Source organism: Scophthalmus maximus, chromosome 4 (genome assembly GCF_022379125.1).
Source record: "Scophthalmus maximus strain ysfricsl-2021 chromosome 4, ASM2237912v1, whole genome shotgun sequence".
NCBI classification, from domain to species: domain Eukaryota; kingdom Metazoa; phylum Chordata; class Actinopteri; order Pleuronectiformes; family Scophthalmidae; genus Scophthalmus; species Scophthalmus maximus.
The window spans coordinates 13,669,442-13,685,555 of record NC_061518.1 but is presented as its reverse complement, the minus strand read 5'-3'; the positions used below and the strand labels follow the sequence as shown (position 1 = coordinate 13,685,555).

The following is a 16,114-nucleotide window of genomic DNA, read 5'->3' as shown; positions in this document are numbered from 1 at the left end:
ATGCAACTGTTTTGGGTGTGAAAATTCAACTCTGCTGTGCACATATGATCTAACTCTGAGAAAAATTAAATGGCCGTACAATTTTACATTTATGGTTTCCTCACCATCCTGACTATTTTTGGGAACTGATAAATTCCGAAATGCTAGTTTTTCGCAGATATTTTCAAATATAAACTCAAGCATGAAATTTGACCATAGACCGTTTGTTTGGCAAATAAATCTTAACTGGTGAGCTTAATAGCATTTTCCAGAGCTTTAAACAGCATTTCACAGGTTTCCTCAGTGGATAGATTTTGCTCATTTGTCACGAGGCTATTCAAATCTGTTACCATTCCTCAACAGAGACAGCAATATGAGAGCAGCTATGACAACAGCAGAGTTATCTCCATGACAACTAAAACCATGAGCTCCAGAAAAATGTAGCAAGTGTATCTTAGGTTTAGAATTGCAAGAAATGAATGACTCAGTTCAATTCAATATTCCATTTAATAGTCATATCTATGTCTCCTATCCATCTATTGTAAACATTGTGTAATTTACCACAGTAGTTGTCAAGGTACATAATCATACGTGCAATGCAAAAAAAAGTCAAACGGAAGATAAAAAAGGACAAAGACACTGCTGGATTTGTTGATTACATCACACCAAGGAGATCTCAGTTCTTTGGTCCATTGGCCCATCCTTTGTGGTGTTCTGCTGTGATGTGGTGGTCCCTGTGGGAAGTGCCATGGATCATCCCCTCATCTCTTTACTGTGGCATCGACTGCCCCCTGTCACAGTAGTTGGTCCCGTATTTAGCAATTTTAAAAAATTACTTCTCGCTCTCTGACGTAGTTCCTTCTTGTTTCTGACCTTCAACCACTCCGTCATCACTGCACCACTCACTCTCTTTACCTGATGGCGGTTCAGCCATAGTGTCGTCTTCAGCCTTCTCACTTTCTTCCTGCATTTCTTTTCTTGTTTCTTCACTAATGAGAGGCTCTGGTTTGTCATTCTTCTTCCCACCATCAACAACTCCCTTGATCCCGTTCATCTCAGTTTGCTTGCTCTTTTGAACCATCTCAAGCTCCTCATCTGCCGTTGGGAGCAGGGGGAAAAAATTAATGAAACATATACTTCAACATACATCTACTTACAACTTAAAGCAGAGAAATACGTGCATATGTGATATGCTCACAGAACTGAAAACATACCCAAGGCCTTCTCTGCAGGCTCTTCACTGGATTGTTCTTCAGTAGATGTCAGTCGATCGTTATCTTGGCCTGAACTATCATTAGAGTGAGCTGGACTGGTCAAATGGTGAGAAGTAGCACTTGAGCCATCAGTAACGGGGAGGCCAGAGATAGTTGGGGTTATGGGGGTAGTGGTGACGTTGTTAGTGTTAGCTGGGTCTAAGTCAGTCGACAGTCTGGAGCTAACTGCAGCTGTGGTTGCTGAGCTGGTGGTGGAAGTAGTATCTGCATGGTTTAATGTGGTTGTGGTGGTTGATGTGGTGTCTGTGGGGGTTGTTTCACTAGAAGATGTAGAGGGAATAGGGATATCAGTGGGGCTAGGAATGGCTGGGTGAGTAATGATGGAAGCAGAGATGGAGTTCATGCAGTCAGTGGGAGTTGGACTACTAGAGGTGGTGATGGTGGAGGAGGAGGAGCTTGTGGGAGGAGGGGCAGCAGAGATCTGGGCAGAGGAAGCAGTAACGGTGGCGTCAGGTGAAACTGTAGCTGTAATGGTATCATTTAAGTTTGATGGTGGAGATGTAGTTTCAGTGACTAATGAAACTGAAGTCACACAGCAAGTGGAGGTGACCAAAGTGGAGCCATCGCTAGCTTCAGTAACTGAATTTGTGGTGGTGGACAAGCCAGATGGCATATTTGATATGCCGGTGGAGGGTGAATAAGCTGTGGTGTTGACAGAAATAGCTGCATCACCACAACCAGCAGGAATAGCATCAGCTGAGACTAGAATACCATTTTGATTTGGCAAAGCCAATTTAGGTGACAGAGTTGGTGATGCTGGGGAAACTGAACTTTCATTGCTGGGAGCAGAAATGGTTTCCAACGTGGTTATGGAAGGCATAGTTATTGTTGTTGAGTAGAAAGTCACAGAGGGGCTTAGAGGAATGGACTTAGAAGAAGTGGAAGTAACTGAGACAGTGCTAGTGGGCTCAGTGGGTGTAGTGGTGCTTGTAAGGGTTGTCGGGATGGTAGCAGTGAGTAGTTTGGTGATAGTTGCACTACCCTCAGAGGCTTTGCTGTCAAGCTCTGTAGTATTCGTGGGTGTTGTAGCTACTGTAGTAGTGTCAACAGAGTCAGTGCATATATCTGTGTCAGAGGGAGTTACAGTACTTGAAGGGGAAATTGTAAAAGTGGTTGAGTCAGGGATTGAATCTGAGATTGTCGGTACAGTAGGAGTAGTGGTAGAAGTGAGGGCAGCAGCAGCAGGAAGAGACAAAGCTGCAGTTGGACTGAGTTTAGTGGGCGTGCTTGTCTCCCCTTCTTGTATTTGGGCTAGCTCATTCTCAGGTGTGTTGCGGCCAGATGTTGTGGGCGGTGGTCCTGGCTTGATAACTGGCTTTGGAAGCAAAGCAGGTTTCCCAGCTGACTCATGTGCTGACACACTGGGTCGAATTTGATGCCTTGTATCTAAAGGAAAAAATTAATCCAAATAATTTAGCTTCATAAAATTATAATCATATTCTGTACATAAAGAGAGGGAATGAGTGTTTTGTTGTTTGCTATTCACCTGAAGACGCAGACATTGTTCGAGGTTTTGATAAAGAAATGGGTGGCTCAGGTTTACTGTCAATGATAGTACCTGGGACACAAAGATCATTTACATCATACTTTACCAGCAGAATTTAATTATTTTAGTAATGCATTTTATTGTTTCTAACCCTTAAAATGATTTCTAACTTGAGTCTATGTGGTCATTTAGTGCATAATTATTATTCTTTGAACATGATCATAGAAACCCGTATTTCCACTAGTGTTTTTAAAAAATTATCCCTTAACTAACCCCTTGTGACTAACGATTAAAACAAAGGATATTAAGAAAAAATTGTACTGTAACCTCATATTGACCATTGTGCTTTGCATATCAAAGTACTTAAAGTGCTGTAAAGGAAATTATAAGATTCTATTGTTGACACTAATGGCTTAATCATATTAAACATCAAATAGATAAGGGGACATACCTTCAGATTCTGCTTTTTTCATCTCTCCCTCCTGATTCTACAAGAATGAAAGAGGTGTTTTAACACTTGTTATGACTCTTATGGCAAAACACATCTCAATTCCGACACACACATACACACACCTGTGTTTCTCCAGGCTGGGGTTTGGAAACTCCAATACGTTGAAGCATGAGATGGAGTTTCTGTTCAAAGCTATGCTGGCCTTCAAATTGTTTCTGAAATCAGCAACAGCACAGTAATAAGTCTTTTTCAAAATGTGTCTAATGATCTGAATGTACACTATATATATATATATATATATATATATATATATATATATATATATATATGTAACTTAACTCTAAAAGCACTCACCTTTGCAGTGTTTCTGGCATTAGTAGATCCTGCTGCTGCTGCTGATCCAGACAGCAAAATGAGAGATTGGGACTTCCCCTCTCTGAGGGCTCGGCGGGGAGGCACCGCTTCAACTCTCAGCTGCTGTCGAGGAGCACCGGAAACAGGTGTCTCCTGAACAGCTGACTCTCCGGTACCTGCACTGGGATGCTCTTTTGGTTTCTCCTTTTCATTTTCCTTGTCGAGTTCCTTCACTCTGTCTTTATCTTTTTCTTTCTCGGCTTTGGCGACTTCCCTGAGTGGGCGAATGAAATCAGCAATGGAGGCCTTTTTGGGACGCCCCTCGTGGCTCGTCTCTGATTTCAAACCTCTTCTCTTTTTGAGTGTGAAGAAATCACCAAGCTTCCTCCTGAGTGTTTTCGTCTGGGGTGGGCAAGGGACGGAGCTGGCAGGAGCCACTTCGTGCACTGTGATAGATTCCTCATCCTGTTTTTTCCTATATAAAGGATCATATTTATAAAATCTAGACACATTCAATTTAACATCTTTGTTAAAGCAATATTGTTAGAATCTACCTTAGCTACATATCAATGGACTATAAAGATAGGCAGTTGTGATACTCACAGTATATCAGTTGGAAGCACTCTCTTAGTAAAGAACTCTTCAACTCCTTCATCCACTCGCCCCATGAGCTCAAGGACTTCATGTTCACTCTCAATGATCGTCTCCTGAATACCACACACAATACAGACATTTTACACCAAAGATCAAACATACTGATGTTGAAGAGCAACTTGCATTATATGTAACTTTACGTTACATAACCTCTCTAAACCCACACACTCTGGCACTAGTGTTTGTTCTTCCTCTATAGGTGTATTTTGGTTTGAATCTCTCATCCAGTCATGCTACAAAGCAGCCTCCGGGGAGTCAGTTGCTCAGTAACGTACAATGGGGGGGGGGTCGTCTCTGGATTTTGCATGAGGAGTGGAAGCAAGATAACTCATTTTGCCGATGTAGGTAATGTGATACCAAAATTGCAGCCATACAGTGTTGCTTCACCCTGATCATATTAACATCTGTGCCCACAAGTAGCAATAAAAGCCTGGAGGTTGACTGCAGATCACAAATTTATCAGAAGTCACTGTTACATGATATCCTGTCAGGGGAATTGCCTTGAATTTTGTCTCCCTGGCCATTTGTATCCAAGGGAGTGACTGCATGTCTACAGCGTAGTAGCTCTGTGCCAATAAAATCAGCTCAGTGGAGAATGAAGATGATCACACACACCTTTTGACACGAGCAATATGAAAAAAATTGAATGCCACTATCTTTTTTCAGTGAGCCCAAGAAAAGACATTCAGACCAAACAACCACACGTAGTCGTAGTGCTGTTTTACACAGAAAATACCACGTATGGTTTCTTCAAACTGCTGGTGGTATAATAGGACTGCCTATTCAAGCAGGGACCAGGCATTTTTCACAGCACTACCCCACCATCCTTCCCTTCCCCCTGCCTCTCCCCTCTGTACCCTATTGCATCTGTCCTCTCTTTCTCTCTCCCTCTCCCTTCCACCACCTTTCCTCTCACACTCCATTTTTTCCCTAAAAAATCTCTCCGATCCTCATTCATAGTACCTGTGGTCTGCTGGGACGATAGTTCAGTTTTTGTCGATGAGGTCTCGGTCTGCTCTGGGTGTAGTGCCTTAGCGCTGGTCCGCCCAATGGCAGCTCCATTGGGGAGACACGGCACGCTGTTGCCGTGGATCTCTGTTGCCGTGGCTCTGTTGCTGAGGCGCCGTTGCTAAGAGCACAGGCACCAGCAGTATGTAATGCCTCCACTGTGAGAGGTGGGAGTGGCCAGGCTAGGCTAGACTGACAGATCTGACAACAGAGCCTCGCCTTTCTGTGCCCCCTCCTCTTTGAGTGGAAAAGCATGAGAGAAAGATGGTAATAAAATAAGAAGAGGAAGAAAGAGGAGAGCTAAGTGACCTCACTGACATCTGTTTCATCCATGCATCCTGGTACATCCCGGCACATATATGAATAAACTGCAGTGGGAATAACTGAAATGAACAAAATGTTCTATTGGTTATGTAACAAATTAATAATTTATTTTATTTGCAAAAAAGAAATGCTGTCAGTGTCAAGCTGACCTGATAGATTCCTTTTTTTCTTAATGAAAAACAAAACTGTAAACATACACACATTAGTATTGATTCATTAAATTTCAAAGCAAAATGTTCCAGCAATGCTAGAGGAAACTGTCCATAATAGCCATTAGAGGATTTTTAGTGACCTAATGAACTGTAATTCTTGCTCAAAAACCATAAAATAAGGCAAAGGGACACCCCCACCAGCTGCTAGGTATCTTAAGTCTACAACTAATTCTCCTGGGCATGTGTCACAGATTTTTTTTTTTAAATGTTTGCCTGCTGTAAATATCAAAACCAGGCTAAACAGGTGCCAGGTTAAAAACGTAATTGACAAATTAGAAAAAATGCTTTGTACCATTCGACATTGTTTTGATTAACTCACCAACTCGGCATAATTTCTCTATGGGGATCCTTTTGGTTCTATCTGTTTCTTGAAGTATTTATATATCTGTGGGAAAAGTAATTTGAAGAGTTACTTATCTTAGCGATTACCTCTACACCCACCAACCCAGAAATAAGTTCCACTTATGAACTCATGTCAGGGTTTCCACACACAGTAATATGACATCAGCCATTTTAGTATGTGTAACCCATAGCAGGTTATTATAACCTAGAACAACAAAAAACATATGCTTACATTGGTTTCATGTTAATTAAATCTTGCCTGCGTGTACTCACATATGTTTGGGTTGAAGGCTACACAACATGAAGAACTACACTATGTTATGTTGACAGGAGTCCATATCATTTTGTCCACCCAATTAAATCAGTGTCAGAATCAGTGAGGTTAGACTAAATAACCAAAGTCTATGTATGAATGTGTATGAATGACAGAAAGAAAAAAAAAGTGCAGTGAGAGGTCTATATGACTAGAAGCGCTATATAAATACAGTCCATTTACCATTCAACAGCACCACGAACTACATCCTCCAAAATGATCATACAGTTGAATCAACTCTTCTCTAATACAGTTTTAACAAAAAATTGAAAATCCTGACCATCGTGAAGGGGCTATTTATTGCCTTATACTTTATAGAACATTTATGGTTGTATTAGTTTTACATAGCCATACCACTACTGAGTTCCAGTCCACTTCCCTCCGAGACAAGGGTCAGGGGTTAAGGTCAGGGTAAGTCTCCGGCAAATGAATGCAATTGTATAAAACGTCTCCTAAAGTGATCTATGGTAACGTGTGTGTGTGTGCGTGCGTGCGTGCGTGCGTGCGTGTGCGTGTGTGTTTGTGTGTGTGATGGATATGGGGCCCGCCCTGCACCGACAACATTCATACTGCCCTCCTGTGGTTGACTTTCTGTATTGCTTTCTTTACTAAATGTAACCTGTAATCTGAGTTAACAGGGACTAAGTTGTGGGAGGTGAGGTGTGGGAGAAACATCATAGATATATTCATCTTAATATATATGTATATCTATGAGTAACATCAACACCAAAGGTGAGACTGTTGTCGTCATAGAACGAACCAATCACCTGTCAGTTGCATCGATCGCCGTCGTCACGTTTCCACGCCCCCTGTTGAATTCAAATCTGGCGCCCAGCACCCGCAGCTCCACTCCCCTTCACTCCCTCGGGCGCTCAGTTCGCGCAGCCGCGTCAGCTCTCCGCAGCCGCCATTTTGTGTTAGGCCCACTCTTGTAAAGCGGGAGAAAAACATTAGCCCGCCGCTCAGTACCTGCGCGCCGACCACAGCGGGACCGACGAGATCCACCGCGGGCGCCGAGACACCAAGCGGATATAAGGAGGGAAGGAACCCGACGGGAGTGAGTAAATCCGCCACTTCGCCTCCAAACACGGAAACGTTTTTGTAGGAGCCGTCGCCGGCCTCTAGGTGTCACGGTAGGGCTTACCGGCCAGGCGGTTGGCGGGGGGTGTTTGTCTCCCTCTATCGTTATCCAAAATGCACTAAATCCTTCCATAAAGTCTTACTCCGTGTCCCAGTTGGGCATTTCGGTGGCTTTCGGCGGATATTCTGCGTTCTTTGCGCGGGGATGGTTGAGTCTATGGGCCTTTCTGTTTTAAGTTAGTTCGGGCCTGACGTCCATCTTATCGAGCCCTTTGTTTCCTGTTTCAGACACAGTCAGTCGCGCCTCGCGAGTCAACCAACTATCACGAGTTGAGTAGTTGGTATCGATCTCAAACGGAAGGCGGTGAACTGATAACGACGCGGAACAAGAGTATCAAACACTTTAAAAGAAAACCACGGACGAACAAGTGAATGAGGCGTCGGTGGATTTATCGGCTGGGTGTAATGTCTGTTGTTGGCAAAGCGATGAGCCCCCAGCGATACCTCGTCAGCACAGACCCACACACGACACTTCTCAGAGTTCCCCTCGCTGTTGGAGAACACGACACGGGATTGCACATCACGACGAGTGGAAAGTAGCCAAGCGAATTTACTCAAGTGCCTTACTCCAGTGTGAAGTGTCTTCACTCAACTCGAGTACTTATTTTGCACTATTCTCCTCAAAATCTGATTTAAATTGAACTCCACAACCATTAAATGACCGTTGTAGCTTTTCAGATTGATAACACAACATATGAGCCACAATGAGGGCCGAGTCAGAGGGGTAATAAGGATCTATTTTGGATAACTGATTCATCGTTTATCATTCTAAAAGGGGTTGAGTTTCTTCAAAGTGAAAACTTGCTGCTCTTCTATTTATATTACCATTTTTTCAGTAGTGCTAAATAAAGACCTCTTTGACGTTGTGTAGACAAGACAATTAATTGAGGAAATAATGCGTAGGTGTAGTAATCGATATAATAAAGAAATTATGATGCAAGTTAAGTTATTCATATTATATTGTTGTATTAAATTAATTTGGTAATACGTATAGTGGTATAGCTGATTTAGATCATATTCAAATAACACCACACAAGAAGAATAATGTAGTGCAGTAAAATGTTTAATATTCCCTTCTGAAATATAGTAGTATTAAATTGCATTAAATGGAAATACTCAAAGCTCAAACTCTGCAAAATAGTACTTACATGTATTGTATTGGAGTAAATGTGTTTAGTTACTTTCCTCTGCCGGTTATGCTGAGTTCACAATACGCGGTTTTAAGACCAGATTTTCAGCTCGCCGACAAATCCGGTAGTTGCAGCAAATCGGGGGGAAATCAGCTTGAAATCAGGCCACGCAAATCGTCAGTCGATCGCTCTTTGTGAACTACTAACATCGCGATCAAAGTGACTCACCGAGGCCTCGCCCACATTTTTCGGATGTCTAGCATGCTAAATATCTGGACAAGTCGGGGAACCCATCTCCTGCTGCGTGAGCTATGGTGTGAGAGGCAGTGAGTGCGTCAACCTGGAAAAGCGGGGGAAGCACCGTAGCACAACAACTCTCTTCACCCATATTCTATGCCTTTACTCTGAGAAAAATCATCGGACAGAATGTATGCAGGGCTTTTTCCTGTCATGTTGTGCGTTTTCACTGCAACAGATGATGAGCGTAACCTCGAGCTGCTTTATATTAATGCGACAAGTTATTTCTGTCTGTCTGCAGAGCGTCCGCTCAAACTACTTCCTGTTTCTGACCTGTCAACACAAGAGTACCCTGCAATAAATTGAACAGTCTCTTTTTGACGTGTATTGTGAAAGTGAAAAACTATTCCTGTTTTGCGTCTGACATATTTTTGCAATATTTGTATATTCTACATAATTTGTAGAATTGTCCCACATATCTTATGCTTACTTTTTGATAATTTTTGTCGTTTTTATTAAGGGTGTCGGTTGCCATGGAGGGTGAGGTTGTTCCCATGGAGACCACTCAGACTACTGCCCTGACTCCAGATGGAAAGGTCCTGCCGGACGGTGTAGGGGACTTGATTCAGGAGGCGGCAATAGCTCCACAGGAGGGGGTGGCTGGAAACATGGAGATGATGGTGATGGATGCTCTTGATCCGACTCTGCTGCAAATGAAGACTGAGGTGTTGGAGGGAGGTGGTACCGTGACTGTTACTGGTGGAGACGAGGGTCAGATTATCACGCTCCAGGTTTGTACAGAGCACATGTTTTAGTGTTGAATTATTAGTAACAGGTGTTGTTCTGAAATGCTTTTGTTGTTTGCTCAAGTTGAAAAAGTGTACTGTTTTTTTTGAAGGTGGTGAATATGGAGGAGCAAGCAGGTGCAGCATTAGGCCTTGGTCAGCTTCAACTGGTTCAGGTACCAGTCACAACAACTGTTGAGGGGCTCCAGGCCACCTATGTTGATGCATCAACTGCCAACAAGGACGTTGAGCCAGTTATATGTCACACTCTTCCCTTGCCTGAGGGCTTCCAGGTGAGAAACAACTCTGAGCTGCTTTGTAACAAGATTTGTCCCTTTTTTTTGGTTATGTTTTCAACTTGGTATACTCTGTGAATTCCCATTGGGAAAAAGAGTCTGGCAATGTTAAGAGAAACTTGTGACGTTTTCTTTTAGGTGGTAAAAGTGGGTGCGAATGGTGAAGTGGAGACTGTTGAACAGGAGGAGCTCCAGGCAGCCCATGAGGAGCTTCAGGGGACTGTAGGAGAGGAGGTGGAGGAGGAGGAAGAAGATGCAGCAGAAGTACAACCACCTGTGGCTCAGGAAGAAGACCCAGAATGGACAAAGGACCCAGACTATCAGCCCATCACCTCTATACGGAAATTTAAGAAGGGAAAGAAGAGCCGCCTGCGCTACGCAGAGGACGACCGTGGCATGGATGTTTCTGTGTATGACTTTGAAGAAGAGCAACAGGAAGGGCTGCTATCGGAGGTCAATGCTGAGAAGGTTGTGGGCAACATGAAGCCACCAAAGCCCACTAAAATCAAGAAAAAGGGTAAGAAGTTTTTTTTGGGACTAACCATATAACTACCTTCTAGATATCTAAATGTGTTTTTGAGTGCTTAGATGATTTACAGAGATTAAATGAGCTGGTTTCCCCCTTGTATATAGGTGTAAAGAAGACTTTCCAGTGTGAACTGTGTAGCTACACCTGTCCAAGGCGCTCCAACCTGGACCGACACATGAAGAGCCACACAGATGAGAGACCACATAAGTGTCACTTGTGTGGAAGAGCTTTCAGAACAGTCACACTGCTGAGAAACCACCTCAATACACACACAGGTAATTTAGACTCTCTAAAAACTGATCTTTAAAAACATTTCTGGTATTGCTTGTTATTGTTAAAAAAAATAAAAATAAGAAATATAACTTTTCTCTCTGGGCTATATAGCTGGACAATGTGCACAATATTTGACAAAAAACTGCTGTTTTGTTTTTGACAGGGCAAGTAAAGTTAAATTTATATCCCCCCCTCCCATTTTTTAGGCACTCGGCCACATAAATGCACAGATTGTGACATGGCATTTGTGACCAGCGGTGAGTTGGTGCGTCATCGTCGCTACAAGCACACTCATGAGAAACCATTCAAGTGCTCCATGTGTGACTATGCCAGTGTGGAGGTAAGTAATCTGGCTCCTGCTGAATATCTAATTAATCTCCCCATCTCCTGTGATAGCATGTAGATAGATGTTTCTGTCTCTCTTCCCAGGTGAGCAAGTTGAAAAGACACATCCGTTCTCATACAGGGGAGCGACCCTTCCAGTGCAGTCTGTGCAGTTATGCCAGCAGAGACACTTACAAGCTGAAGAGACACATGAGGACACATTCTGGTAAGATACTCACATTTTCCATTGGTCAAAACACAGTTCACCTACGGTTTGAGAAGAGTATCTCACTCACTACATACTCTCTTCGCCCTTTGCAGGTGAGAAGCCATACGAGTGCTACATCTGCCATGCCCGTTTCACACAGAGCGGCACCATGAAGATGCACATTCTGCAGAAGCACACGGAGAATGTGGCTAAGTTCCACTGCCCCCACTGTGATACTGTCATTGCGCGCAAGAGTGACCTTGGTAAGTCACGTGTCACAGATTTTCCTTAAAACTGCATGACTTGCGGGGAAGACGTGTGGTTCTCGTGTGGGTCTTAATGAGCTACAGATCATGAAATGCCTCCATTGTTGAAATAGAAATCATGTTACTTTAGTTGTCACTAACTTGCTTGTTCCTGTCAAAGAACTTCTGTGTTTTGTAAATCGAATGATTGAAGAGCGAGCAATCAGAAGATTCAGTACGTAATAACTTGTGTGTGGAATCTTTCAGAACAGTTTTGTCTTTATCCCTACAACAGGCTTGAGTGGTGTTCGTCTGACTGATTTTCATGTCTTTGCTTCTTCTTCTCTTAGGTGTTCATTTGCGGAAGCAGCACTCTTTTATTGAGACGGGTAAGAAATGTCGTTACTGTGATGCTGTATTTCATGAGCGCTATGCTCTCATCCAACACCAGAAGACCCACAAGAATGAGAAACGTTTCAAGTGTGAGCAGTGTGACTACTGCTGCAGACAGGTTTGTTTTACACTGGCATCCCAACCATGTAACACACATGCGATGTTTGTCATTTAATTTCACCACTGAATTACTGCTCCGTTGATCTGTTCCTCTACAGGAACGCCACATGATAATGCACAAGCGTACACACACAGGGGAGAAGCCATTTGCTTGCAGCCAGTGTGAGAAAACTTTCCGCCAGAAGCAGCTCCTGGACATGCACTTCAAGCGCTACCATGATCCCAGCTTCGTCCCTACCGCCTTTGTCTGCAACAAGTGTAACAAGACATTTACCCGCAGGGTAAGACCGAGTTCAGAGACTTAAAAACACATGCAGAAGTTGTTGTTTTCTTGTTGTTGTGGTTTTTTACAGTTGTGGAAATGTTTTTGTGTCCTCTGCAGAACACAATGCTGCGTCATGCTGACAGCTGCAATGGTGAAAGTGGTGAAGAAGAAAATGGAACCCCCACACCCAAAAAGGGTCGTCGTGGCAGAAAGAGGAAGATGCAGGCCAGGACAACTGATGATGAGGACACAGGTATTGTATAAGTTGTTGAATGTCTATTTAATGTCTGTCGAAAATGTTGTAAATTTGTGTAGCAGCCATTAGCTGTAACCATTTCTCCAGCAAATATTTAATAGGCAGCTTTTTAACAATGGAACGTAACAGAAGCTGCCTCTCAAAGAGTTAACAGTTGTTCGCCTTTAAGGCAGGCTTCTTCCACATCCCACTCATACGACTTCCTTTTGCTTAAAGCCTATAATGTTGAATGCTGCCATCTGTTGAAAGGTTACAGTAATAATGTCGTTGTGGCCTCTACCTGATTTTACAGCAGCATGATTGTATAAAACTTACCTTTGTGTCCATGGACACTTCCGATCTTTGCTACTGTTTTAATAAATGTGGTCATATTGTCAAACTATGCTTATGTCAATGTTTTAATTCACATGTGCTTTTCAACCTTCCTCTTTCATATGTAGAGTTGGACGAGGCAGAGGAGGAAGACGAGCTGCTAGCTGAGATTGAGATGGAACAGGCTTCACCAGTCGTCCCTATCCCAGCACCTGTGGAACCACCGGTCAAGAGGAAACGTGGACGACCCCCAAAGAACAAGCCAAGCAGTACGTGTCGGACTTCAAAGATGATTTTGAACAATCTGTTGGCTGTGTCTCAGAGCTGTGTTAACTGTCAAGTCAAGAGTTTTTTCCTTAAAAACCATTGTATGTTTGGAAAATGATATGTATCCTGTAGCACTAGAGTCTGACCTGAACGTTTTGTTAACAGCGGCTGCAATCATCCGTGTCGAGGACGAGGCCACTGGAGAGGTTGATGACATCATTGTGAAGAAGGAAGTCGAGGCCGAACAAGATGACCAGGAGGATGGCGAAGAGGGGGCTGTAGAGGAGGTGGTGGTCGGTGGAGAGAAGTCAACCATTCAGATGGAGGAGTTGTCCCAGGAAGAGGGGACAACACAGGAAGCGGAGTTGTCCGCGGCCCCACCCAACGGGGACCTGACCCCCGAGATGATCCTCAGCATGATGGACCGGTGATGGACGTGAACCTTTAAACGCACCACATCTTAATTTTTAATTCTTGGCATTTAGGATCACAAACACTTGCATCCTGCCCAGTGACAAACATCACTGTTGTAATTTAAGATTTTGATTTTTAATCATGTATCAACAAAGACTTGGATGAAATGAAAAATATTTTAAATAAGGATTTGCCTACCAAAAAAATAATTTTCAGTACATTTGAGTTTGAAGTGGCTGTAATTGACAGCAGTGTCTCATTGTTGACAATTGTTTCTCAGCTATATGTCTATCTAACAAAATCTCATGGCTATTTTTTTCCAAAATGGTCCAATTATGTGTTTCATCACACATTAAATTAAGACCGTTTTATAGAATTGTTTTTTCTTCCAACTATTCTTAAAGTCTTCTGTTGTGTTATACAACTGTTTCATTGGGTAAAGGTTGTGAGGAGTTGTGGACCCTGCTTTATTTTGGTGTCTATAATTCCAATAAATGTTAAATAATAAGTAGTTTGCACATACACCTGCTCAGTAGTGGGGTTTTTAGAGGGAAGCATAATAGCAAAAACAAGTATATTAAGCTTAAGTTCAAAGTCGCTGTGAAACTAAGTGACAACCTTCAGGAAGATACTGCCATTAATCACAGCCACTTCAAGATAAGAACATTTTAATATTTTTCCCTTTTTCTATTTTATTTGTTTTCCCCTGTGGTAACTAGGTCCCCTTTTAAGCATTTGTTTTTAAAAGCTTAGTAGACTGCTTATCTTAAGCTCCTTCCTCTTATTGTAACACCCATAGATGATGCATATGTACATGTACTAAACATTGTCTCTAATAAGTGCAGGAAACACTGTTTTGTTCCATTATGTAGCCATTCCACTTTGGGTTGATGTTTTCTTTTGTACCATTGGCAATGCTATGTAGCAGCTTGGATGACATTTTATTAACTGTGTGGCAGATAAAAACAGATGTATGACTGTACAACCAATAAAAAAAAATTGGACATTGAGATTTTTTTTTGTCGTTTTTTTAGGGTTCTGCCGCTGTAATAATTTCAATAATTATTTAAAACCAGTTTGAGAAAAATTAGCAGTTAAAATAGGTTAGTAGTGTTGTAAATGCAAAAAAAAGAAGACAGAAATCACTTGTCTGTGGTTAGTATCTACTTGGTGCAAACAGAAATCATTGTATTTTGCTTGCATCTATATTTTATCGACTAATTTGTGAGTAAACTTTGACATTGTACTGGATGATGTCTGTATTTACACTAGGGCGTGGATGTGAGTAGATTCCACATGTTTAAATTAGTTGTTGAAAGTGACCATATTATGCTTTTCCTTTTTTTCTTCCAACCTTTCATGAAGCTTGTTATATGTATAAGGTCCTCTAAGTTACAGAAACCACAGCTGCAGTAACCATCATCATGGAAGATACCAATGTCCAATCTGGTGTCTGAACTACAATTTGTCATTATATCAGTTTGTTTCCTTCTCTTACTGAGATCATCACTCAATTATTGATTTCTTGTGGAAAATTCTCAGCTGAACCATTGGTGCATATTGGCTGATACTCGTGCTGAAGTGTTATACTCAATTTAATCTCAAATTTAACTGATATCACCAGGCAATAGAATGAAACAAATTACTCATCAACTCCTTTGCATGTGACTTGTCACATGAATTTGCATCATGTGAGATGTGTATGTTGAAGCTAATTATAGCTGCCTTCACTGGCATTCCATTACTCTCTTCCATATTCATACTAGTCACTCTCTATTGCAGTTATGTGTGTCAACAAAATCAGTAGCTCTTCCCCGGCCAGAGAGAAGATTGTTTGTCTGCCTCAAATCCTAATGGATTTAAACAAATCTTAATTTCCAAATTTTTTTCCACTGCATTCCCTTCACATTTACATGTCGCCTATATTGGTTTCATTGACACTGTTCACATGGCATCAGTATACTGAGACAGGTTCAGAGGATTTATAGTTTCTAATAATTGTAGCCAGTGGTGGAGGATGTACAGTTGCAAGTAAAAGTCCTGCTTTGGAAATATTACGTTAGTATTCAGGAAAAATGTCCATAAAGTAATAACTGGTAAATGGCCCCTGTGTCTGATAGACTTTAATTTATCACATGACTATAAGTAGCAGTTTGCATAGTGCTGCAACATTTCTTTTAATTACGGACTAATATGTTGATCATTTATTTTACTCATTTGTAAAAAGTGAGAAAATGGTGATAACGTCTGAATGTTGTGCCCAGAGTGGAACCTTCACAATCTTCTTTTGTCCAACAAATAATACGACAAATAGTCCCGACCCCAAAATGATTAAGATAGATCAAAGTAATGTAAAGGGGAAATAGTCAATTGTCACAGTTGACAAGCTGGAGCAGTGAAATAGGAAAATGAGTCACAGTTCTGCCAATCACCAGCTAATAATTTCAGATCCAATTTTATATACAGTTGGCGGATTCAATCTATAAAAAAGCATCACATTTATGAAAAAAAAATGTATGCATA

The 16,114-nt window shown here is 41.9% G+C and overlaps 2 protein-coding genes across 5 annotated transcripts; one reads left to right on the top strand and one right to left on the bottom strand.

Moving 5' to 3' along the window:
- Positions 1–467: 467 nt before the first annotated feature.
- Positions 468–7,298, bottom strand: LOC118302271 (serine-rich adhesin for platelets). Of its 4 annotated transcripts, XM_035628293.1 has the most exons (11): positions 7,165–7,298; positions 6,062–6,127; positions 5,162–5,327; positions 4,148–4,251; positions 3,545–4,019; positions 3,313–3,405; positions 3,191–3,227; positions 2,740–2,811; positions 1,194–2,639; positions 895–1,074; positions 468–770 (listed from the first exon to the last, which is right to left on the bottom strand). In XM_035628293.1, exons 2-11 carry the CDS (start codon positions 6,070–6,072, stop codon positions 733–735), a joined length of 2,622 nt encoding a protein of 873 aa, XP_035484186.1. In that variant the 5' UTR covers positions 6,073–6,127; positions 7,165–7,298; the 3' UTR covers positions 468–732. The 4 variants fall into 4 exon arrangements, with proteins under 4 accessions (XP_035484186.1, XP_035484187.2, XP_035484185.2 ...); XM_035628294.2 differs by having other exon boundaries at positions 468–1,074; positions 5,162–5,443; XM_035628292.2 differs by having other exon boundaries at positions 468–1,074.
- Positions 7,299–7,315: 17 nt separating this feature from the next.
- On the top strand, positions 7,316–14,601 carry LOC118302272 (transcriptional repressor CTCF). The gene is made up of 13 exons (XM_035628297.2): positions 7,316–7,454; positions 9,425–9,695; positions 9,803–9,982; positions 10,124–10,502; positions 10,619–10,789; positions 10,994–11,127; positions 11,217–11,337; positions 11,433–11,582; positions 11,915–12,075; positions 12,176–12,358; positions 12,460–12,595; positions 13,039–13,179; positions 13,343–14,601. Exons 2-13 carry the CDS (start codon positions 9,438–9,440, stop codon positions 13,606–13,608), a joined length of 2,280 nt encoding a protein of 759 aa, XP_035484190.1. The 5' UTR covers positions 7,316–7,454; positions 9,425–9,437; the 3' UTR covers positions 13,609–14,601.
- The last annotated feature ends 1,513 nt before the right edge of the window (positions 14,602–16,114 follow it).